At 41.8% G+C, this 24,474-nt stretch overlaps 4 protein-coding genes across 7 annotated transcripts; 1 reads left to right on the top strand and 3 right to left on the bottom strand.

Moving 5' to 3' along the window:
• Window positions 1-706: 706 nt before the first annotated feature.
• b4galt7 (xylosylprotein beta 1,4-galactosyltransferase, polypeptide 7 (galactosyltransferase I)) lies at window positions 707-6,317 on the bottom strand. 3 transcript variants are annotated; one of them, XM_070913617.1, is made up of 7 exons: window positions 6,255-6,307; window positions 6,065-6,097; window positions 3,270-3,617; window positions 2,517-2,742; window positions 1,905-1,988; window positions 1,547-1,651; window positions 707-862 (listed from the first exon to the last, which is right to left on the bottom strand). In XM_070913617.1, exons 1-7 carry the CDS (start codon window positions 6,305-6,307, stop codon window positions 707-709), a joined length of 1,005 nt encoding a protein of 334 aa, XP_070769718.1. The 3 variants fall into 3 exon arrangements, with proteins under 3 accessions (XP_070769718.1, XP_070769719.1, XP_070769717.1); XM_070913618.1 differs by having other exon boundaries at window positions 3,270-3,626; window positions 6,068-6,097; XM_070913616.1 differs by lacking the exon at window positions 6,065-6,097 and having other exon boundaries at window positions 6,255-6,317.
• A 1,430-nt stretch (window positions 6,318-7,747) lies between these two features.
• On the bottom strand, window positions 7,748-12,652 carry LOC139290928 (transmembrane emp24 domain-containing protein 9). 2 transcript variants are annotated; one of them, XM_070912751.1, is made up of 5 exons: window positions 12,497-12,652; window positions 11,103-11,203; window positions 10,893-11,018; window positions 10,324-10,470; window positions 7,748-10,072 (listed from the first exon to the last, which is right to left on the bottom strand). In XM_070912751.1, the coding sequence occupies exons 1-5, from the start codon at window positions 12,642-12,644 to the stop codon at window positions 9,923-9,925; spliced, it is 672 nt and encodes a 223-aa protein (XP_070768852.1). In that variant the 5' UTR covers window positions 12,645-12,652; the 3' UTR covers window positions 7,748-9,922. The 2 variants fall into 2 exon arrangements, with proteins under 2 accessions (XP_070768852.1, XP_070768853.1); XM_070912752.1 differs by having other exon boundaries at window positions 7,748-10,027.
• Window positions 12,653-15,023: 2,371 nt separating this feature from the next.
• tmem216 (transmembrane protein 216) lies at window positions 15,024-18,263 on the top strand. The gene is made up of 4 exons (XM_070912755.1): window positions 15,024-15,111; window positions 15,915-16,007; window positions 17,236-17,437; window positions 17,582-18,263. The coding sequence occupies exons 1-4, from the start codon at window positions 15,096-15,098 to the stop codon at window positions 17,595-17,597; spliced, it is 327 nt and encodes a 108-aa protein (XP_070768856.1). The 5' UTR covers window positions 15,024-15,095; the 3' UTR covers window positions 17,598-18,263.
• LOC139290929 (transmembrane emp24 domain-containing protein 9-like) lies at window positions 15,511-22,347 on the bottom strand. The gene is made up of 6 exons (XM_070912753.1): window positions 22,197-22,347; window positions 20,854-20,954; window positions 20,485-20,610; window positions 20,226-20,372; window positions 18,445-18,560; window positions 15,511-17,625 (listed from the first exon to the last, which is right to left on the bottom strand). Exons 1-6 carry the CDS (start codon window positions 22,345-22,347, stop codon window positions 17,622-17,624), a joined length of 645 nt encoding a protein of 214 aa, XP_070768854.1. The 3' UTR covers window positions 15,511-17,621.
• Window positions 22,348-24,474: the final 2,127 nt, after the last annotated feature.

The raw sequence follows: 24,474 nt of genomic DNA, 5'->3' as shown, positions 1-24,474 counted from the left end.
TTTTTAATCAGAGTTCAGAGGTCACCGTCTTCAACGCCGCCAGCAGGAAAATAAAAATATCATGAGATGCTTTCGACGTTAGTAGTCAAGAGTTTTGCTAAATACTTTTGTTTCTGAAGAGAATAAAACCGATTCAACATACAAAGCTGAAATCCCCCCCCCCCCACGTTACAGTGTGATGCATGATGATATCTGGTGAAGCATGCTTTGCTGGCAGCCGTCCCTCCACCATCTCCGAGTAAAAAAAAACAAGTTTGCAAGTCAGCAGTCAGAAAACCAAAGATGAGTCCGTTAAAACAGCTCAGGTTCTGTCTCTCTTCGGTTCACTTCAGTCTGCTTTGGTATCAGTCCGTCTCCCTGATATGCTGATAGAAGTTTTGTGACTGAGCGGTCTGACAGGTAAAAGCCTCGTCAGGAGGTTTGAATCCACTGGCGTTGTACCGTCGAGATGTACCTGATGCGGGTGGATAGCTGGTTTGATCCTGAGACGGACCTGATGACAGTTCCAGACTGCTCCTGTTCAGTCAACATGTCTGTTTGTACCTTTATTTTCTCCCTCAGCCACATTTGGTTTCACCGCAAGTGTCTTGGCAACGAGAACCACGACCAGCGCTTCTGTAAAGGATCTGTGCAGCCCTGCTAGATAAAGAACTTTAAAGCCTCCAGGTGGACCGGCAGGACTCGGACTCCCGTCCTGCGTCGTCCTCTATGCCAGAAGACACCAGGGCGTCTGGTTCTGGTCGCACTCCAATTTGATGTTGATGATGGTGCAGGGAGCGCCGCTGATGGTCAGCTCCTGTCTGGACTCCACCTGGTAACGAAGGTTACTCAGCCCCCCCTCCGGATCCACCTTAAACTGCTCCTACAGGGAGGAGGGAACGAGGAAGGGGAGGGGGGCGGTTTTTGTTTATGATCTTCTCTCACCTTTAAAAGTCACACAGAGCTGATCTGTGAGTGACAGCTGATTAATTTAGCAGGTCGGAGTGTTTTTGTCACTCGGTTACTTCGTCTGAACTGTTCTGAGATCTGTTTCTGAGCTTCATTAGCTCGTAATGATGATGTAGCTGCTGATTTTAACAGCAGCTACATCATCATGCTCGACTGTGGCAGTGAACTCAACATGTGTTGATAAAAGATAACTGACATGTCTTGAGCTTCTGTGGACATTTAGGGCTGACCAACAGTGTCTCCACCACCCATATATATATATATATATATATATATATATATATATATGTTGGAGTGGTGGTATATATATATATATTAGAGTGTTACAGTCAGACAGTGTTGTAGTTGATAAGATTCTCAAACTTTATGGGGTTTTTAAAGCCTATTACATAAAGTCAAATATGAGTTTTTGCTGAGCAGAAAACCAGAATCGGGAGATTTGAGGTTTTCACCTGACAAGAACTATTTCATTCACTCGTTTTCTGATGAAAGACATAACGATTTCTTCTGTTGTTGCTCTTCCACACGGGGTCCTCCCTCTGCTGCCTGTTTGATATCATATCTTATTTCCCCTAAATGTTGTGTATTTCTCTTGTACCTGTTTCTGAGCTGCGACCCTCTTCTGGTCTCTCTTCCTCCAGGCCGGGTCGTGGATGTGGAGGAAGGTTTTATATCCTGTAGTGATCCCACTCGGTCTGAAGAGCTGCAGAGAAAAACAACAACCACTGAAGAATGAGCAGAAGCAAGACAGACATTTTCTGTATCCTGACTCTAAAAACTACATTTAAAAAGGAGATTTTCAGATTATAATTCTGATACCTGAACAACAAGTTCATATTTTTGAAGCTAAGAATCAAACACGCTGATGAAGCTAGTGTGGGGCTGTGGTAGCTTTTCTTTTAGACGGTGAAAAGAAAAACAGAAGAGATGACCTTCTTTCTAACAGAGACTTTTACCTGTAACTCAGCTTTTCTCAGTCTTCTGTAGAACTCGTCGTCCTCTCTGCCCCAACCCCAGAACCGGTTTGACATCCCGTTACACTGCAAAACACAACAGAAAAGTAAACCATTTGATTTCCTTCTTCATAAAGTCTTAAAGTATAATAAAACCTTCTGTCTCAAAACACAAACTGCAAAATAGCCACAATCGTTTCTGAAAGACTGGAAGCTGTAATGATGCAAAAGACGACACTGTGACGTTTGAATACAGCTGAAACCTCCCTGGGTTAAACAGCGCCACCTGCTGGACAATTTAAATCATTACACTCCTGTGTTGGGAAAAGGCTGGGACGGATTCCACTGCAGGAACCTAACAACATGTAGTCTGGAGCTTCTTCTTCTTTGTGTTTCTTTGTACAAACTGGGACCTTCCAGATTTACATCGTACAAAACACACAAAGAGGGACTCGGTTGTAGTGAGCGATTGTGGGACAGAAAAATAGTGTTTGTTGCAGCCGTCACACCTGCTTCACCAGTCATGATCAGCCCTGCCGCTAACCCCTGAAAGCCCTGCTGTGGTCCCTCTAACCTCTGGACCTCCCAGAGCCTTAACAACCAGCAGCTCAGTACCATGTAGTAATGTTTCTTGGTGAGCAGCAGGATCCCTCCCACGTAGGTCTTGTAGTGGTACAGAGGGTGCAGCTCGGGCGAGGCCACGTGGAAAGGTCCGTCCTCTGGGAAACCGTAGTCCAGAGCGTCGTTCAGAGGCAGCAGGTCCACGTCGTGCATCGCCAGGTAGTCTGTGTCGTTGCCGCTCTCCAGGTGACCCACGTTGATCAGAGACGCTCGGTTAAATCTGAAACAACAGGAGACAGACGACAATGTAATGTTTCTATGTTACTTTAAAGTTCTGAGTAAAAACTAGAAAACAATGATGTTGCCGATGATCTGTGCATTCTTTGCACTGAAAGGAGTCTGTATCAGTGGTAAATCCAGAGAGCTATATATATACTGTATATATATATATAAAAATAACCACATTTACTTATATTCATGTTGTGACGAATGAGTGCTAAAGGAAGATATTCTGGTTTTGGCCACCATCAGCCTCCTGGTGAGTACACTTTCTAATCTCCAGATTAGCTGCTAAAAAGAAAATACATCACGAGCCTTTTCTAAAGATGAACTTCACAACACCTGGATTTTATGTAAAGTGCATAAAGGGGGCGTGTCCAAGCTAAAACAAGGTGTCAAGTTTCTCTTTGAATAGAACAACCAAAAACAAACAAACCCTGAACGAAGACCTGAAGAGGCCATGTTAGAACAAAATCTAATTAACGATGAAGAGTGATCTAGTGAGCAGCTGGGAGGGCGTTTCCTCACCTGTAGTGATCCACCTGGTTGATGATGATGATCTTGTGGCGGATCTTCTTCTTGTTGAGGAACGTGTGCATGAAGGGAACGAACACCAGCAGCTCCTCGAAGCGTTCTCTGAAGGGGACGATGAGGGCCAGTTTGTGAGGACCCCAGGAGGGGTCGTCCGCCGCGGACGCCTGGCCGTCGGCCGGACAGGGCGGCGGCGGGGGCTGATGCTGCGGGAGGCGTCCGTCTTCTCGCATGGTGGCGGACATGTCACCTGAACAGCTGAACTGCAGCCAGAGCAGAGAGACGAGCAGCAGCAACATGCAGAGGCCGAACAGCTTGTAGACGGTACATTTACCAGACAGGAACCTGTAAACACACAGACAGGGTATATTAATACAATATTAATATAAAACCACTACAAACAGAAGAAATAAACTAAACCGCAAACTTCACCACAAACTCAATCAAATGATCAAAAAAGCAGCCTGACAAACAGATTCATGACGAGCTGCTCTGAACTACAGCCAACATTAAAGGAGCTACAGGAAACTAATATTCATGTCAATGGATGAAACTACGACCACAAATGCATTTTAAAACATTATAACATTTCTTTACTTTTTGCACAGATACCACAATATATCTGTAATAAACAACCCTGAAAACACAACGCTGAAAAATCGGATTATTTAACGGCTCCTGAAGCAGCGTCACATTGTTATTCCTCTGAGTTACAGATCGGATGAGTTTTCATTGGGAAGCAAACAGATTGGCAAACTACAAACAAGCTGACGTGCAGAGGGAAACACTCCATCATCATCATCATCATCATCAGCAGTGACACGCACGCTGCCATGCACCCAGGCAGGGAAATAACCAAAAACCAAACTGTGTATTCTTCGTTCTCAACACTTCTGTTTCCTGTCAAACTCTCATCTATCATAGTTTTTAGTGCTGCAACATTTTGTCCATTAATTGATCGACAGAAAATGAATAAGAAAATAAACAGTTTTGATAATCAATTAATCAGGTTATTTATCAAGTAAAATTCCGACCACTCTCTTGTTGCAGCTCCTCCATTATTTTCTCTCATGAGAAACTGAACATGTTCTGGTTTTGAACTGTTGGTCGGACAAATCAAGTCACCTTGAACTCTGTGAAATGTGTGATGGATATTTGGATACTGGCATCATTTTCATGTCATATTTTAGACTTAACAATTCATAAAGAAAGAAATAGTCTTCTGTTCATAGAGACCCTCCGTCCCACAGGGATCAATAAAGTTTGATCTATTGTGATCGGACGTGATGTCATGGTGTTAGTGGCTCTGTTACAGCGTCTCTCTTGTGATCAGCGTTTATACGTTTAGGACTTCAGTCAAGATGCAGATTACAAAACCGGTTCAAATCGGTTTGTTTGTTTTCGAGCAGAAGGGAACTTCAGAATTGAACGCTGCAGCTTTTAGCTTCTCTTAGCTCACAGTCTGGGTTCTCCGTCTGCTTCTCAACAACACATGTAGCCACAGAAAGAGACGTTTCCACTCTGATGAAGCCGTTGAACACGAGCTGCTCGGCAGCAGACAGACTCAGTTAGAGACGAGCTGCTGGACACAGTGGAGCATTTAGCAGCTGAAGACACAGATGTGGATGTTGAGGAGTTGATGGAGGCCACATTAGCCACAACAACCTGAAGGTGCATCAGGAAGATGTGGTCAGAAAATCTTTACGCAACCTCTCCGTAGTTTCACTTCTGGTTGCATTTCTGTGACTTAAATGTGATGATGAACTCAGAAATTCAATGATTACATGAGAGACACAAACGGGGGACGATGATGCATTCATGGCATACGGGCAGAATGGGAAGATCCGGAAAACCTCCCGTTATTCCGACTTTATTCCAAGATGGTTACCCCCACTGCTAGCCTTGCAGTCACACCAAAATTAGCTTTTGAATAGTGTCAGTGGTTCATTAACATACAAATGAATCATGCTTAGCTCCTTTTTAATGAGCTGAATCGATTATTTGCAGCCACGTTAGCATCATTTTGTTGACACTCATGTTGTTATTTCGGGTCGGAGATACCAGAGCTGTCAGTTTTCCAACTCAACAGCTGTGAATAACGGTCCAAACGGTATGACATGAACGCAGCATCAGACCTGCAGCAACTGCTTCCTGCCTTTCATGCAACACAGCCAGGCAGACAAACCAGTCGACGACAGGTTCCCAAACTGCGTCTCACAAACACAGTTTTATAAATACTTACTACTCGGTATCATTTTTTTTTACTTTATTTGGTACCAACCAAAATGTATCTGTTACAACCAGAAATCTTTTTTCAGGTTTCACTGTAATTTATGAAGACGTTCTTGTTGTGTTTAGATTTAACATTTGACAACTTTGGCTTTTTGTGTTCGGGTGTGTTGACTTCACTGCATCTGCTGTGAATATCTTCAAATGAAGTCACATCATATTTCTTTTGGCCAGTTTTGCAGCAGAAGAAGAAGAAACACACACAGATGGATTTCCTCTGAAGTGGCGTTAAGGTGAGTAAACTGTGCATCATCTTTACTGACGCTCTGAAGTTTCCACCGAGTGAAAAATCCAAAAACTCAAGACTCAGTTTTTCATCATTCCATCAAATAGAAATATTCAACACAACTTTTGCATCATTTTGGAAAAACTTTAGTATCTTTGGAAACTGTGCTCTCCATTTGAAAACAAAGCCACTGGCGGGACTCTAACGGCCTCTGAATGTCCCTGGACCACAGTTTGGGAACGTCTGGCTCAAACATGGAGCTGCAGTTTTTACTCACTTCTCCTCTGGATGGGGAACTTTGATCTCATTTCTTGAAAGGCCAAGAAAGAGTGTTACTTCAGCAGTTTCAGACAGAACTTCCTGTCGTTCTCGTGTGTGTTATTATTATTATTAATTAACAGGAGCAGAGTACAGTGACATTACTATCATCTTTAATCAACAGAAAGACAAAGAGGTCTCCATCTTACCTTCTCTCCTCTTTGAAGTAGAGGACAGGCTTCCTCCTCGATGAGTACATCATCTTCACAGCTGCCTGGTCTCAGTCCAGTTACACTAAAAGCCCCGACAGAGACTCCAACTTCTCAAACCCACTGAAAACCACGGAAGCAGCCGTGTTGTCGTTCAGAAAAACCTAAATGTCTCACACCTCCATCCCTTCTCATTTGTACGTGTTGACGGAGACCAAAGTGTCCCCCATGATAACTCTTTGCTAACTCTTTGCTAACTCTCTGGCCACAAGAACCCTCCGGCGGTTCAAACATTTGCTCAGCAAACTGAAAAGTTAAAATCCATATTTCTAACCGGTTTGTTCTGGATCCATGTCTGTTAGCTAACAGCCTCCCTCACGTCCACTGTTACTGTACACGTAGCATGTAGCGGGTCACACTCCGCGCTGATCCGGGTTCAGTTTCACCTTCAGCTTCAGTTTCTTCTGCGACGCCGTGAGTCAGCGAGTGTCCGCTGAAGTCTGACCTCAGCGACACATAACGAGGAGCGCAACAAGAACCGACCGGAGAACAACTCACGACCGTTTCACGCTGGAAAATATCAAACAGAAGCCGATTGTAATGCTGTCCGACCTGGATATGAGTCCGAATGGCAACGGCGGCAAGTCACAGTAAAGGTTCCTACCGTTGTTTAACGTTAAAGGGACCAAATCACACCAGCAGTGTGTTTCAGAGGGAAATATTAATATATATATATGAATATAATACCACTTCATTCATCTGATACCTCACCAGAAACATAACATCTTATGAAACATGACGCATTATTGTTATAGACGAAACTGTTTCCATAATACTGTTTCCATGTCTTATCTGTTTTATTATCTAATATCATTATTTCTAATTGTTGCTTTTATTTGCCTCATTGCCTCCTGAAATGTTTTAACGTCATGAAATTCTAATGCATTGAGTCTAATAGCCTAAAATAGTGAAATCAGCTCATAAAATACACAACATGTGTATGTTCAATAATAATGAATACATGCATAAAACCTCAGTGTCTTCAATGGCAGCTATGACCCTAAAATCAGCTGTGCTTGGAACATTTAACTGCTGCTTTCACATTAATACTTAAAAAATAAAAGATCAAATAAATATTACTCTTTACTATTATCTAGAAAAATGTTCTCTAGAACTCTGGAGTATTTTACAGCGTAGTATTGCCACTGAAGTAATGGATCTCAGTACCTCATAGTATAAGTATAAAATAAATAGGAATCATTATTGTCTCCAGACTGGATCAATACAAAACCTGAAATATTCTGTCAACAGTTTAGCTTTCGCTTTAGGAACCTTCACTTTTTTTTGTATTAGTTTTAACTTTATTACGTTATCTTGAAGTCACATGTCTGTTTGAAATATTTTTACCTCAAAATACAAGTTACTAAGTTATCGCATATAAAAACTCTTTAAACAGGGTTTCTGTGGAGAATATTAAAACAAACTGTCAATCATTTAAACCAAATGTGACAAAACTTTATTTCGAGTGCAATTTCAGACAGATTTCACATGGACAGAATCTCTCCAAAAATAAAATAAATTCAAGCCCGAAACCAACTGATTCGAATTCTAACCCGAGAAAACATTTCTGAAATCTGAAACCTACCAGCAACATAAAACTGTTCAACACAAACCACCAGAAAATAAGGAAAGGAGGAACAAAATCTTAATAACTGAAGAGGTAAAAACTTAAAAAGTATGAAGGGCTGTCCTTCTCCAAAGCTTCTTTAAAATCTGACAGCTGACAGTTTCAGGTGTGCCAATGAACTTCAGAGGGTCTGAAACCATTTCACTGCTCATTTCTCTCATGTGGAAGCTGAATATTTGTTGAAGATCATCAGACCAGTTCCAGGAGCTGGTTGTGGGGCACTAACTTTCTAAATGTTAAGTTTTTCTTCAGCAGATCAACTCACTTTTTAGCTTTTTGACAAGTCATCAGGTCAGTGTTTAATCACTGAAATCACTGAAACATTGCAGAACAGAAGGTGTTTTGTTGGCATGCTGACTGATAACCTCTTTGGGGGGGGGGGGGGGGGGGGGGTCCTTCAGATTCGACAGAGATCATACAGGGAGGCATCTCTGGCAGCGCTGGAGCAAACAGATGCAACTAAAACTATCGAGCAGTTCTCTCATCTGAGGGGATTAACTGACGCCTCAACATCTACAGCTCCTTTTAGACCGAAAGGAAACATTCCTGTTTGTGTTTCCACCTGAAGAACCGTGACGATTAGACAGACTGGTGGATCAAATAAAACAACGGCAGTGTTTGAATGGTGCCAAAGATTCAGAAGATTCTTTCTAAGCCTCCACCAGCAAACCGACAGCAAGTCAGAGTCGGATGAACAGAAACATACATTCAGTTTGGACACAGTAGAAACGTCGATTCTCTCTCACGCAGCAACAAACACAAAAGTCTCATTTGGTTGATTTCACTGAAAAAAAGAAGAGGACTCTGACTCGACACAAACTGAAGGCTGAGAGCAACGGTGTCACACTTTGATCAATGTTTCACCTCATAAATGAGGAAGATTTTTACCAACTACAGTGCAAATGATACCACATGGGTTCACCTGATGAGTTTTGTCATTTGGAAACGAGAACTTGTTTTTCTTCCTTGTTGTTTGTACACACTTCTTCAGGTATTTAAATCAGAGTCAGTGTTGAAGCCAAATTTCTGGTAATGTGAAAAAAAGAAAAACGAGTCAAACGCCGTACAGAGGTGAGAAATCAGTGCAGACACTGACAATATTTATATTCTGCTTCAATACTTAACCAATGGCGGCACAAGAGCTCTTTTAACCACAAGTCCATGTGGGCTTGAAGGCCACCACACAAACCCTGTGTTCTTTAGCATTAGCATTAGTTTTGTGCGTCCTCAGAAATGAACACTGCACTAGTGATGTTAGTTATGTTCACTTATATTCCTGCGTGATGTAAGATGCAGAAAAAGTATAACAAAACTGTTCGTTACAGATGAATCCAGATTATAATTTCTGCCGTCATGCAGAGGCCAAACTGCATTTGCTTCAAACACGACTCTGAACAACATCTCTAGTGGCCAGTAACACATCATGTACTCATCACAGTAAGTAACAAGGAAGAAAAAGGCCAAATCAATAAAAAAAAAACCCACGACTATCTGCCTGGTTTAGTTAATTTGTCCGTCAGAACTTTGTGGCATCATCAGGCCAAGTACATATCTGGGTAATAAATAGAGTTGTCACATTTTCCCTGATAGTCTACTGCAAATGTGAGGGGCTCATTACAAACAGGGCAGGTGAGGAAAACAATGAGAACAGTAATAATAATAATAATAATAATAATCTAAAGATGTTGTTTTCAAGCCGAATCTTGCAGTTGGCTTTCTCTGCGTCCCGTCTCCTCAGCAGTTTTTCCTCCGACCGCAGCGAGCGCCGTCGCTCAGTACTGCATCAATCAGTAGAGACCAAACACACACACACACACACACACACACACACACACAGACAGACAGACAGACAGACAGACGGACTCACACACACACACACACACACACACACACACACACACACACACACACACACACACACACACACACACACACACACACACACACACACACAGACTCACACTCTCCCCCAGGAGAAAAGTTACACCAGTTTCTTGGCCTCGAAGAAGCTCTTGAGGTGTCTCATCTGCCAGATGCCGATGGCCACCAGGATGAGGGTCTGGACGATGGACCACCAGAGGACCCGCTGGTTGGTGCTCTCGCTGGTCTGACGGAAACGCTCCTCACGATACTGAAAGAGGACAGACAGGCAGCGGTGGACATTTACATTACTGTCAGCCGAGGCGTTTAGGCTCATTGTCCTGTCGGAACAACTTTGTCGTATCTTCAGATTTTGACATATTTACAAAACCCAAATTTATGAAAGAAAACAAACTGACTGACTAAAATGACTGAAATCCCCAAACTGCCACGACATCAGTGTCCCTGACAAGAGTATAAACTCAACTGTCCAACACTCTGTTTAGAAACTCAGAGACTGACCCTCTGGTAGTTCTGCTCCTTCTGGATCTGGTCGACCTGCTCCACCAGCTGTCGGACTCTCAGCTGCAGCTCCGTCAGCTTGTCTTTGGCAGCGATCTCAGCGTAGTTGTTGGCGTGTTCGCCCACCTGGATGTCCAGGTGAACCCTCTGCAACACGAGGTCAGCGGTAAGTAATGAGGAAGTAGCATCTTAGTGACACAGCAACAATATGACAACACATAATGCAGCAACGCACACTGACAGACGTTATGATGAAAGACCAACACTGAACATTAACATTCAAATAAAACTGAAATATGTAAATATGTAAATGGAGTCATATCATCTTCAGGCAAACTGAGTTCCAGTTAAAAATATTTCAATGTGAGCAAATAACTTATGGTTATTTGGTTATGGTAACTTGGTTATGAAATTTCATGATTGTACAGAATAAACAGGAGCTAAAATGAGAAGAACTGGAGGAAAATAACAAAGTACTGAAGTTCCCAACGTTCATATTGTCAGTGAACACAGCAGGACACAGCTCTAATGTGTGTGACGCCTGTCTGTTGCATGAAGCGCCTGCTCACCAGCATGCCTCCGGCGAACAGGGAGAACTTGGAGGAGTTGGAGTGCAGACAGATCTGATGTTCTCCAGGTGTGTGCGATGTGAAGGTGAACCTGCCCTCGGAGCCGTACTGCCGAGACAGAATCACCTGCAGGAAACACACCAGTTAGAATGATGAGCTACTGACGATACTTCTGCTGTTCATGTGGACTGGTTTGATCTGTTTGGTCACCTTGTCATCAGGATCTTTGACTTCCACAAACATCCCCAGACCCTGAGTGGCCGGCAGGTACTCTTCTCTCTGTTTATCATACAGCTGTGTCCGGTAGTTACCTGCATAGAGAGACAGATGTGTCACGGTTATACTTTTCACTCCTACGTCTACTCGTCAGTTATTAAGATCAACCCAGAGGCCACTTGATGGCATATTCAGAGCTTTTTTCTGCGGGTCACAAGGTGTCACCAGAGCCAGTTCCACTCCGTGTTTAAGTTAAAAGCTCTGAAAAACATGCAAGTGGACTTCTGAGTTGAAATACCTTTGTCACACATGCTTTTCCAGAGAATGAACTTTCATGCTGAAGTTAAAAAGATGGCTGTGTGCAGCGAATCAAGACACACAATGTAATTGTTAAAATGCCACAAAGAGTCTGAATCATTTTCAGTGAGAGCTGCCTGCTGGTGTGACTGTACAGAGAGGCTCAGCTCTCAGGTGGTATATTCACAATATAACTTTGGGGAGACATAAATGCACTGACTCACATTCAATGTTAGGCACAAAATGATTTTAATTAAATGTGTACTTCTATGCCTACCGATTCTACTAGTGATGCTGTGATCCTTTATCTATACCCAAGGGTAAAAAGTACTGTTTGCTAGAGGTCAGAGGTCATTCCAGGAGCTGGGAGGGAGTCATCAAATGAACAAACTACATGATTGGTGTTCACTGTGTGCATTGTGAGCTTCTCTTCCTTTACTTCTGCTCAGTGTAGCTGTGCAGACAAGACGAGATATTCCAGTCACTTCCTGTCACTGTTGAGCGATGGACCACAGCTCACTGGTTACACTCAGGATACACTGAACCGTACAGGTCGTGCTGTATTTGCACAAGCTGGTGAACTGTTAGAGGACAGTCAGGGATATTAAGACCTTTCATTCGGCCGGCAGGGTTGATGACACCTGGTGAAGTGTGACCCAGGACCTTCAACATGTGAAACACCTGCTTTTAAACTCGTGTTCTATGTTTTCGAGGCTCTTAAATGGAGGTTAAATCTTAAGTTACTTTACATGATCTTACTGTTGTGTTGGCGTAGCGTGTTTCCTGAGTAAATACAAACGCACTCTGGCGATTTTAAGCAAACATGTAGCTTCATTAATGTGACAAATACTGCTGCGCTTTTTAAGATTTAACTCTGAGGAGAAACGTAAACATGTCAGGTGGTAAGTCGTTTCTGTCTGGGTACTCTGAGTGTGTGTGTGTTTCTTCACTGAGCTGCAAATCAGCAGTACGGAACCGTCTGTGTGGACTTCTGAAGACACGACAGACAACTTTAGCTCAGTTAGCCGATTAGCTAACTAGCTAAAGTTGGTGAGCTAGCAGTTAGCATTAGCCGGTGACTTCCCACTCACCGATAATCATCGTTTCGTCCGGGATTTCCTCTATGAAACATTTCTTCTCGGTCTCTCCGATGTGGAAGTACAACGAGGAGACGACGCTGTAGAAAACGTTCAGGAGTAAAACTGACAACACACACGACCGCATCCTGACAGACACCATCTTCCTGCCGGGAGAGAGCTCGACTGAGCCTGCGCAGACACAGCAATGCCACGTAAACCATCGCATGGCTCTGGCCAATCAGCGCGCCGTACGACGCAGCTGGGTGTTGTAGTTCTTAACGCAGAGTACGTTTACAATAAGTACGCAGTGAACTATTCGTTGTAACATATCTGTAGATTTTTTATTTCTTTATAAAGATGTTTGCTTTCGTTTTTTGATATCATTTAGGCAAAATTTCATATCACCATCTGCACAGAACAGAAAGCCTTCATCAAAAAATGAAACGTAACATGCAGATTATTAATACAAAACGTTTTAAAACATGATCTGTTAATACAGATTCAGCTACACAGCAGTACATAAAGTAATTAGAATTAGCCCCATTTTACCAGCTGCAACATTAAAGTGATATGTACAGTAATTCATCAATGATTATAATCCCATGATATAATGGGATTATAATCATTATTCTGAAATGGGCCATTCTGCATAATGAGTACTTTTACTTTTGGTGATTTAAGTATATTTTGATGTTAATATTTTTGTACTTTTACTTAGGAAACATTTTTGAATGCATGACCTTTACATGTAACAGAGTATTTCTACACTGTAATTGCTGCTTAAGCAAATTACTTGAGTATTTCTTCCACCACTGATAGCAGAGGTAGTAGTAGTAGTAGTTGTTGTTGTAGTAGTAGTAGTAGTTGTTGTAGTAGTAGTATCACATACAGCCTGTAGGGGGCAGCAAGTTAAAACCGCTCCCGTTTAAACCAGAACCGAAGAAGGCCACTTCCTCCCAAGCTGTTTCCATGGCAATCAGACATGGCGCCAGGTAAGTCAGCCATCCTTTGTGCCAAGTAAACATTTCGACATATAACCGTTAACTAATACAGTTTAAAGTATTTCACGGTTCACATTAAACCGTGTGACAGAAACAGCTGGAGAGAGAAAGTCCGGTCGTGAGGTCGGAATCTCCGCCTGCATCTAATGAAGTAGCTAATGTTAGCTTTGGTATGTTAGCGTTACCGGACCCGGGTAGCTCGCTGTAGCTGTTTAACATGATACCGTTGTTGTTGTTGTTATTATTAACGTCAGACGTTAGTTAAAACCACAGAAAGCCGCCAGAGACTCGCGTCAATGTCGGGACACTGAAGCTTTAACCAGATAACTACCACACTGTTACAAATAACTACCACCGAGGCTAACTAACACGCTCCTGGTTTCACTAACGCTACATCTGCGAGTACATCTATATACACATACATAACTATTTCCATTTTATGTTACATTATACTTCTACTCCACTGCGTCTCAGAGAGAAGTATTGTACTTTTTATTCAACTACATTTGTCTGACACTTACTTTGTAGTTTGTCCTTTTTACATAAAAACACATGATATCCTTAAATGATGCAGTATTATACTCATAATCTACCCAGCAGTATACATAGTCTCTGAAATGGCATTAAAATGCTCTTACATGTATCTGTTAGTGATAAAAATAAAAAGATAATATCATGATAATATAGCACTGTGAAAGGAGCCATTCTGCATATTGACTACTTTTACTTTTGATACTTTTTAGTACATTTTGCTGATAATACTTATGTACTTTTACTCAGATTTTTACTTGTAAATGTACTATTTTTAGTATTTCTACTTTTACTTAAGTAAAGGATCTGAGTACTTCTTCCATCACTGTTGTTAATATTAACATATTGTTATCAGTACTGCATCCACGACTGCTGCCACCAAAGAAACGTATTGATGAGTTTCACTCTTTGCGGTGGAAAAAAGAAAAAAACCTGCATTTTCACGTGTACATTTCTAACAATTTCACGTGTTCAATGTCTGATTCTGATTCTGATTCTGAAGAAGACAAAAAAAGTATTAACAACCAAGTAAACGGACTCCATGCAGCCCATCGGCTCCTTTATTTCATAAACTTCAACGTCTTTCAATTAGTAATGATGTTTTCCAAATATGTACCTTAATATAAAAGACACATAGTTAGAGATAATAAATGAGCTGTACTTTTCCTTCGCCATGCACATTATTTTAATTTGTCATTTTTGTTATTAATTTGAATTTAATAATTGGTACATTATTACCAACATTACCAATTACTTTCTTTTAGTGTTACTTTCATGTAACAATATCGATAAAATATTGAGGTGTTGACCTGCTCGATTATTGAATTTTCAATAAAGGCCACATTTATTAGTCTGTCTCTAACAGCAGTGTTTCCTCTTTTTCTGTGCAGGGAGCCAACCAATCGTATCCTTCACATGAAACTGAAGCAGAGCTGCAGCACACATCTGGTCTGTCTGTCTGTCTGTGTGTGATATGTTGCCCTTGACTCAGTCTTCTTCAGCTTTCATCCACTCCTCTGCAGGTCCTCCTCTACCTGAACAGCTGGTACTTTGCTGCCTTCTACTTGGCAGAGATTCTGATGTTCATCTATAAAGGTGTGTAAGAAGCTGTGCTGCCTTCACATGTCTACATGTTATTAATTGTTCTTTCTGAAGCACTGAACCACTCCCAAACAAGTGTGCTGAGGTGGTTCATCGTTTTGAAGCAGTCGGTATGGCGACATCTGCTGGATGAACTTTGATATTACATTTATCTTTGAGGATTGAATGAAAGAGTTCATGATGAACTGAAAGTCAAAATACTAAGTGAATATTTTGTCCAATAAATGTGGTAAAAACTGTCCACTTGAAACAGTCTGTGGTTCTGTCTGTGTGTGACGTAATGACGCCTTGTTCACGGTGGTCGTGTGAATTTTGGTGAGGCTTCGATTCGTCTTGCCGCATAGTTTTGTATGTGTGAAAGTTGGTGCCTGAAACAAAATTAAGATTCAAGCATTAGGAAATATTTCAGTTTTTATTCATTAAAGTCAATCATCAAGAGCCACATGCTGGAAAACAAAGTGCATACCACGTACTGAGAATACATTCATACAAGCTTTAGGCACAGTAGACACAGTAAAGTGTTGACAGTATATAATAATTCAAACAGAGCCCTCAGGCAGGTCAAAGAACCTTCATTTAAAAGACATCTACAGCAGTTACAGCTGAAGATGTCGTCACAGATCATTTTCTTCTTTGGTGGCCAGAAAAAACTAAATGACAGGCAGCTGAAGGGAGGAGGTCAAAGGTCACAGTGTTGGTGTCGTGATGAGCAGAGACGGAGATGATCACAGCTCATGACAGACAATGAAAAGGTCATTAATTAATGTTATGTTTCCTGTTCTGTTTCTCTGCTGCAGGGATTTTACTCCCCTACCCGTCAGATAACCTGGTTCTGGATGTGGTGCTGCTGCTGCTCTTCCTCGGTCTGGAGACTCTCAGGATCTTTTACGGTGAGCGAGTGAAACACTCTGGTAGAGAACACAACATGGACGCCCGCCTCTGTCTCATCAGTAACTCAACTATATTAAACGAGGGCACACAGGTCTACATGTTTGATTTGAAGCCTGAGGCCACTTCCTGTTTGGATCTCTGCTGCCAACATGTGGACAACAGCTGCAGGTTATTTTTACTTGTCCAGTAAATAATCATTTATCAAACTCACCCAGCCAGTTTTATTATATGTACTATCTACTATAATTAGTTAGATTCCTGTTGAACAAACTGCATCAGTGCTTGAACTGGGCCGATACTCACCAGTACAGAGGACCAGTGTTCTGTTCAACAGGGTACCAACACTTTCTAATCAAGGTTCAGCAGACGTCGGGCAAATTAGGCCCGAAGCAAAAATGTGCAGCTGTTTGAAGTTCAATTTGTGGTTTTGTATATAAAAGTCAGGCGTGTTCAACCAGCCGACCCTCCTCCTGACCAGGGTTTGGATGCAGGTCCGAGGTTTTAATGAACTGGACTGTGACTCGGAATAAAAATGACTTCAACGTTAGACGTTTAAACGTCTTTTCACCGGCTCCCCTCATCAGTGATCACGAGAGGTGAGACTGAAACTCAATTTTCTCTGCTCAGTATTGGATGTCATTCAGTGTAGTTATGAGGTTTATTAGTGAAGTGTGTCTCTGCTGACAGAGAAGCAGACGCACACTTCATATGAACGGGTCTAATGGGGGTCGATCTGTTGTCTGAAAGAGGTCTGCTGAAAAATCCTCCATCCGTAAGTTCTAATGATTGTACAGAGCACGGCAGGTGTGGGGGCTAATGGGTTTTGATCATTCTTCAGTACTGGTATTTCTGATTAGTGAGCACTCTCAAAGGAATAATTCTTGGGCACAGTTCATGCCCCTAAATGCTACATGATAGTGTTATTCAGGCTGCTGGTTTACAGTCCTGACTAAGGTCCTGTAGACCCCTTCAGTCCAATTCAAGCACTGAATAAAATATTTTGTGGTCTTCTTTCTTTTCTGACTGAAAATAAATCTCCAACTGACGGCCTCAGACTACACCACACTGAGCTGGCTTTTCAAAAAGTGAAAAACGGATGTTTTCTCACTGTGGAAGTTCGTTTTCATATTGAAAAAGAATCAACAGTAGCTTCTCCTGGAGGGAAACGAGCCCGGACTAACATGGCAGCTGCAGGCGTGTGACCTCAGTGTGTGTGTCGTTGCTCAGGTTGGAAGGGGAACCTGTGTGAGCGCTCTCTGGCCTCGTGTGCGTCGCTCTTCATCCTGGTTCCCTGTGCAGCGCTGGCTGTTTACTACCTGCTGCTGCAGACCTTCGTCCTGCGGCTGGAGTTCCTCCTCAGCGCCGTCCTGCTCTGCTTCTACAGCCTCGAGTTCCTGCTCGGACTCCTCTCCATATCTGCCTTCTCCAGGTGACCTAATCCTGCAGGTTCTGGTCCTGATCGTCTGATTGGGGGGGGGTGGGGGTTCAGTTCAATATAGATCTTTAATTTGTGTCTACATCAGGAAATATTAAAGCTCATAGTTTGTTTGTCCCTTTTCTGTTTTTCTTGTAGATCCAAAGTCTACTGAAGAGGAGATCAGAGCAGTTTGTCTTCACCTGAAACACAAAGCAGCAGGATGTCAGATGCACAGAGCCGTCTTCAGATGCCACGTTGTGAATAAAACAGTCGATTTTCCTGTTAAAATGTAAATCTGTTCGACACCGAATACTTTCTACTGTTGGTTTTATACAAACTGTTTGTACTAAGAGTGCATCAACCTGAGATCAAGAGATAGTTAAGTTATGTACAGAATGCAGAGAGGAATGAAGGTGTTCAGGGTATCTGCAGAAAAGTATTAAAAAGCACAGAATTTCCTCCAAAATGTAAATATAATGGACAAAAGCAGGCAGTAATGTGACGTTCTGAAGTGTTCCTGTGTGACTGCAGGCTGTCCGGAGACGTTCTCCACCTCTGAACTGAACAACAGTGGGGTTGTTGTGACAGCTGATTGAGCTGCAGGAGGCTCCGTCAGACCTGCAGCAAACACCGTCACTGCTGCAGCTACAGCAGCAGGAAGGGAAGATTTAAGCAACAACTTCAGTTCAGAAATGAATCATTTTAATTGTATTGTCAGATACTGCTGGGAAGTACTGAAGAAATGTGATATCATAATAATAAGTAATTGTAGTCCATATCATCCCTGCTGGTTTTTAAATCATACTGTCCTACTTTGGCCAAATATGTGCTGATATTAAACCGCTTTCTATGTTGTATTAAAAAGGTCTTAAACAGAATTAAATGTGACTTTGTGATTCTGCAGCAGAAGTATATGGAGGTAAACGCTGAGCTACTGAAGAAGAATTTAAGTTTGAACGTGTACTGTTGTTAGTTTGTATTGATGAAGTACGTAACGACAGAGGAACAGGACTCGGTACCAGGAGCTGGTGGTCCAGATGATGACGGCCACCACGTAGAGGGAGCGGACGACGGGCCACCAGAAGATCCACATGTTGGTGCTGTGGTCGACCTCACGGAAATGTTTCTCCCTGAGCTGTGAATCAACAGACGGCAGGACTTCAACACAAACAGCGGCTGCATTCCATTCAGCTGACCACGCTTCCTTCTGTCCTCGCTAGCTTTCAATCCTTAACTGTTTTAAAGGGTTTACTTTTCTTTTTTCTGCTTCATTTCTCTATTTTGTTTTATTTCCAAGTGCATCCATTCCAGGAAAGAAAAGGGAGTATTACCACCACCTATTGGAGCAGCATAGGAGTAACATACGAGGAACATGGAGAGTGATTAACAGCATAATCAAAAAGGGTACTGGGAAAGAAGACAATCCAAATTAGAAGAAAAAGTTATTCCCATTTATAAAAGTGGAGATAGACACCTATTCTCCAATTATAGACCAATTTCCGGATTATTATGAACCAACCAACGCACTATTTATCAAATTCCATGCTTAGAAATTGAGTGATCTAGTAGATCGTAGATAGTGTACATTTACTTCCTGGCTGTTTAAAATAGAAAGAGACAGTATAAAGTTCGGGGAAAAGGCATGTTTAAAATATTAAGGGCAAGGACAAATATAAAAAACAGATGTGTATCTGTTAAAGGGGTAAACTTGTGGAATAGTTGTGACAAGGAAAAAAGAACGTGTACTTTGCAAATCAAAGAAAATGTTTAAAAATACAGCGGTAAACAAATATGATAATTGTTGGGTATGAAAGGTTTGGAAATTAAGTTTTAAGAATTAAAAGTTTTAGTTTAGTTTTTTTGTATAACTTACGTATAGTAGGGTTGCCTATTAGAATAAGTTATATGTAAAAAGGTCAAATAAGCTATAGCTTCAGCCTACACATGTTCAGTCAACTTCTTTGTTTTTGTTTAGCTTATTGATCTGATTATTGATTTATTCCATTGATTTATTTTTGTTCCTTTTAACTGTTCTCTAATTCCAGCCTTATTGTTATTTAGTGATTTATATGTGGATTCATTATGAAAGAATTGTTAACGAGGACCAAAAAAATGTATATAATATAATGTCCAACCTTTGTCTGACAAGGACACCTCACAGTCCAATTATTGATTTTATTTCAAACATCTGTACCGGCTGTCTTTAGTCTGATAAACATATATTAACTACCTGCCGGTTCTATTCAATCAGCCACAATAAAATAAAGAAAAAATAAAGTCACAGTGGGACTACAGACAGATCAGGCATCTGTCTTTACTGCTGGTTCTAAACTGTTTGGACACACCAGAGTGAGAGAGGACGTCCTCCATCATCACATCTCATTTCCTCGGGGAGGAGCGAAGACGTGAGGAAGAGGAGCTGTCGAAGGATCAAGGAGCCACTCAGGGACTGAGTCACAATGAGTCACTGCTCAGGCTTTAGCATACTTTAGCTCATTAGCTACGATAGTATTTTACTACTGACAGCTTTTATATTTGTTTCAGCATGAAAGTTCATTATTGACCTTTGGAACAGTAGTTAGGAAAAAGCCAGTGAGGTTGTTTTCAACTTACTGGTGTGTTTGAAAATGGTCTTCCTCAGAAGATGAAGAGTCCTAAAAACTGCTCAGGAAACTGAAAATCTGTCGAGTGTGAAAGCTGAACTGAGCAAACTCCAGTGAAGGCGACTGAGATGCTGTTGAAAGCTCCAGAATAGATAAAGTAAGTGGGCCTCGACACACACACACACACACACACTGACCCTCTGGTAGTGCTGCTGTTTCTGGATCTGGTCGACCTGCTCGGCCAGCTGTCGGACTCTCAGCTGCAGCTCCGTCAGTCTGTCGACGGCAGCGATCTCGGCGTAGTTGTTTGTGCGTTCGCCCACTCTGATGTCCAGGTGAACTGTCTGAACACCAGGACGCAACAGGAAGTTCATTAGGAAGGAAGTGCATCTCTGAGCGGGGAGGATTGCAGCGCGACATTTAATAAATCATTAAAAGAAATATGCGTCTTCTCACCAACATGCCTCCAGCAGACAGGCGGCCCTGCGAGGAGTTGGACTGCAGGCAGATTTGGTATCCTCCTGGTTTCAGCGATGTGAACCTGAACCTTCCCTCTGAGCCGTATCGCTGAGACAGAACCAGCTGGAGGGAACACAGAGACTCTGAGAGGACAGCAGACACGACACACATGCTGCTGATCTCATGAGATGATGCAGACGGGTTCTCAGTTAGCGGACTGACAGAAGATTCTTACATCTAAACTAGTTCAGTTTTAGTCGACAGGTTTATAGTGGAGAAGCTGCCAAAACAGAAAGAAAGAAATTCTGATTTAACCGGCTGTGTGCCAGCTGCTCAACTGAAAATGTTTTACAATCCAGGACGAACCATGTCATCAGGATCTTTGGCCTCAACTAACACGGAGAGGTCCTGAGAGGCCGGCAGGTCCTCGTCCTTCTGTTTACCACACGGCCGAGTCCGGAAGTTACCTGCAGAGAAAGCAAACAGCATGAGTCCAACACTTCATCTCACTGTTTCTAATATTGTAATTTGTGACTTTGTCGATTACTGACTCAGATTCCCTCCAGAATCATTTGCTCCTGTTTTTTCCGGCTGAGAAACTGAACTGTGTCTCAAGCGGAGATGGAAACGATAATTCCCTCTGTCATCTCGCTGTGACTCCCTCCTCACCTGCCTCAGCAGATCATCCCTGGACTTGTCTCTGTGTCAGTTTGTTTTTATTATAATTTATTTATATTTTGTGGCGTTTTTGTCTGTGTTTATGTCGATTACCTCATTTCTTTTGTGAAGTGCTTTGTCTCGTTCTGCTGTTTAAATAAAGTTACTTTCTTACTTACCCAGAATGATTTCTAAAATACTGGAAACCAGATTTCCACTTTCACCGTGCAGAGTGGATGGATTTGAGACACAAGAATTAAAGAGAGTTAAAAAATGGCCACTGATTAAGTCACTAATCTAAACTGTGAGTTTGAGCTCCTACAGGCAGGACAGAGAAGTTACATCAATGTGAGTATCTGAATCAGCTGATATTGTGGTTATTTATGTTTTCATTAGTTGATGGACACAAACTGAATCACCAAAAACATTTTGTTGTTCCAGCTTCTCCACTGTGAGGATCTGCTGCTTTTCTCTGTTTCATAGAATTGAAAACTGACTTCTGACCAAATGTGTTGACTAAACAATAATGAAATCCAATATCTGTTAGCAGCCCTATCTGAAACATATACATGGTCTTCTTCCATGTACCCCTGACTCCCTGGGGAGCAGGACTGATACTGAATCGATTATCTTTGTGAGATGCAGTAAAACAAAGGTCTTTACTCATTTCATTAATATTCTTCTGACCTCAACAGGACTTACGTGGTGAAATAAAGGTGAAATACAACCGATTAAAACACTCGAGGAAAGTACAGGGATGCTAAGTTAGCTCAGGCTCTTCCGTGACATCAGGTTTCCTAATAACGTCAGAATATTCCTCTCTTCATTAAACCTTCATCACAGTCAAACAAGTAGACAGCAACTCAAAGACTTCACTGAATAAAGATAACGCTGGTGCACATCACGAGGAGACCTGACAACAACGTTGCTCTGCGGAAGTCACCACAGGTTCGCTAGTTAGCTCAAGTTAGCTCAAGTTAGCTAAAGTTAACGCTAGTTAGCTAAAGTTGGAGCGCTAGCTAGCAGGAAGCGTTCACCGGTTAGAAACCCACCGACAACCACCGTGTCGTCCGGGACTTCCTCTATGAAGCACGTCCTCTCGGTCTCTCCGGTGTGGAAGTACAACGAGGAGACGACGCTGTAGAAAACGTTCAGGAGTAAAACTGACAACAACGACCGCATCCTGACAGACACCATCTTCATGCTGCGACTGAGTCTGCGCGGAGTCAGAGGCCGCTGGGTGTTGTAGTTCTTTATTGTACACCTGTCACTGTCACGGACGTTATAATGAAAACTCATTTTCAACTCTGTGTTTTCAAAACTGAAAATCAACAAGAAAACACTTTTAGAAAAAAAGACTCAAAATACACAAGATGAACAAAAATATGTGTTCACTGTACTGGTTTGTTCCAGGCCCCTTAATCTTAAAGGAGTAGTTCAGTTTTATCTCTCCACGTGAGAGTTAGAGGAGAAGACTGTGTCTGTTGTTAGCTTAGCTTAGCATAAAGCAGCAGGGCAAACAGAGAGCACGACCAACACCTCTAAAGGTCACAGATGGTCAGGTTGTATTTTGTTCATTTAATCTGTAAAGAAAGTAAAAACTACAGTTTTCGGAGGAATCACATGCTGGAACTTTCTCTGAATGAAGGACAGTTTGTCCGTCTGCCCAGAACTACAACAGTATGCAGCGTTGTTTGTCATGAAATAGTTCCAGCACCACAGACGGTGGTTTTTAGCTGTGAAAGCTTCGCAGTTTTATGGATGGAAATGTTGGTCTGTCCACCACTTTGGTCCAGACTGAAACTATTAATAACTACTGAATGGGTTTCTTTTTACACAAACGTTCATGGTCTCCAGAGGATGAATCTGATGAATCTGATGTTTTCATTTCTAGCACTACTGTATAAGCCTCATGAATGAATTGGCCATTAATAGCAACATACGATATTATATAATAAATTGTTATATATTATAAATAACTGGATATAGTTTATGATGTGCACAGAAAGCTCTGAGACTTTCCACAAAGACAAACTCACTTCCCCACATTTTGTTTTTTGCATATGTTCAGTATACATAAAGTCACAGAGCTTTATCAACTTTTGAGGGAAAACTTTTCTTCCTTAAGCCGTCTCTAATCTCAGATGACTAATTTAACAGTAAGCGAACAGGCAGAATGTGACTGCCGGCGTTGAAAAGAGGATAAAGAAAGTAGAATTCTGCCTCGGCCATCAGCGCCGCTCCTCCTGACCTGCACATGTTTGTGCTCGCAGGGCATTTGTTCTGCTTGTCAAAGTCGCCCTCCAATTGGGTGAAGCCGTATTAAAGAGATCAGTGTATTTGCATGTCTCCACAATGGCTGCCTCGCTCGTTTCTCTTTGTGAATATAAAGTAGACAGAACTTAAAGCTGAGAGGTTTCATTACTGAGTCTATCGCAGCCGTGCAGTTCCTGCCACACAAATTAAATTGTGCCACTTTGTTGAACAGCAGCCGCTGTTCATAACAGCAGGTTCATCTTCAGTGTGTCCACAGAAACCTTAACCAGTCACAGCAGACACACTGTCATTTACATTCTTACATATTTCTCTTTAGACGTGGATCTCAGATGATACTTTACCTTTCACTATTTTTTGTATTTTTCTCTTATTTCAAAGCACTTTGAGCTGAATATGTTAACAGCAGCCACCACTGAGGACTGATTTCAAAGTCCTGGACCAGAGATCTTAAAATGTTATTGTTTGAAGACAACAAATGTAAAGCTAAATTAAAAAATAATGAAAGAGTTTAACATTTATCCTCCCAGAATTAGCAGCAGTGCGGAGGAGGCTTTGCCAGCAGTTCTTTTGGTGTCTGACGTGGCGCTGAGGAGAGTTGAGATATCAGTATTTCTGAAATCCTGGTTACGGCCCTGCTCCGTACATATAAAGATATATTTCATTTTGTATTTTGTTGATCATGCTGCCTTCCCTCTCCGCACATAAAAAAGTCTATACAGGGTGAATAACCAGGAGAATTTCTTCTTATTTATACTTTGTTAATTCACTTTTTTCATTTATAATTAATTGTGGCAACTTGCAGGTACATGATTATTTTTTCAATATACTGTTTCCCCAACTAAATGGTATGTGATCCATACAGCTGTATTCTTTAACTCATAGTGTGAAAGCAGCAAGTGCATCTCTAAATGTAACAGGCCAGATTAGTGATGAAGACCCTTAAAATATTTTTGTTTGCCTCAAATTTCTGTTTTAATCAGGAAAAACACGAGTGAATGCGTCTCACTCTCCTGTTGCAGCTGCACTTCTGTCAGTGAACCAGTAGATGTCAGT

The sequence above is a fragment of the Enoplosus armatus genome, chromosome 10 (assembly GCF_043641665.1).
Source record: "Enoplosus armatus isolate fEnoArm2 chromosome 10, fEnoArm2.hap1, whole genome shotgun sequence".
NCBI classification, from domain to species: Eukaryota; Metazoa; Chordata; class Actinopteri; order Centrarchiformes; family Enoplosidae; genus Enoplosus; species Enoplosus armatus.
Note: the sequence above shows the minus strand (reverse complement) of the source record. Positions and strands in the feature narration are given on the sequence as shown.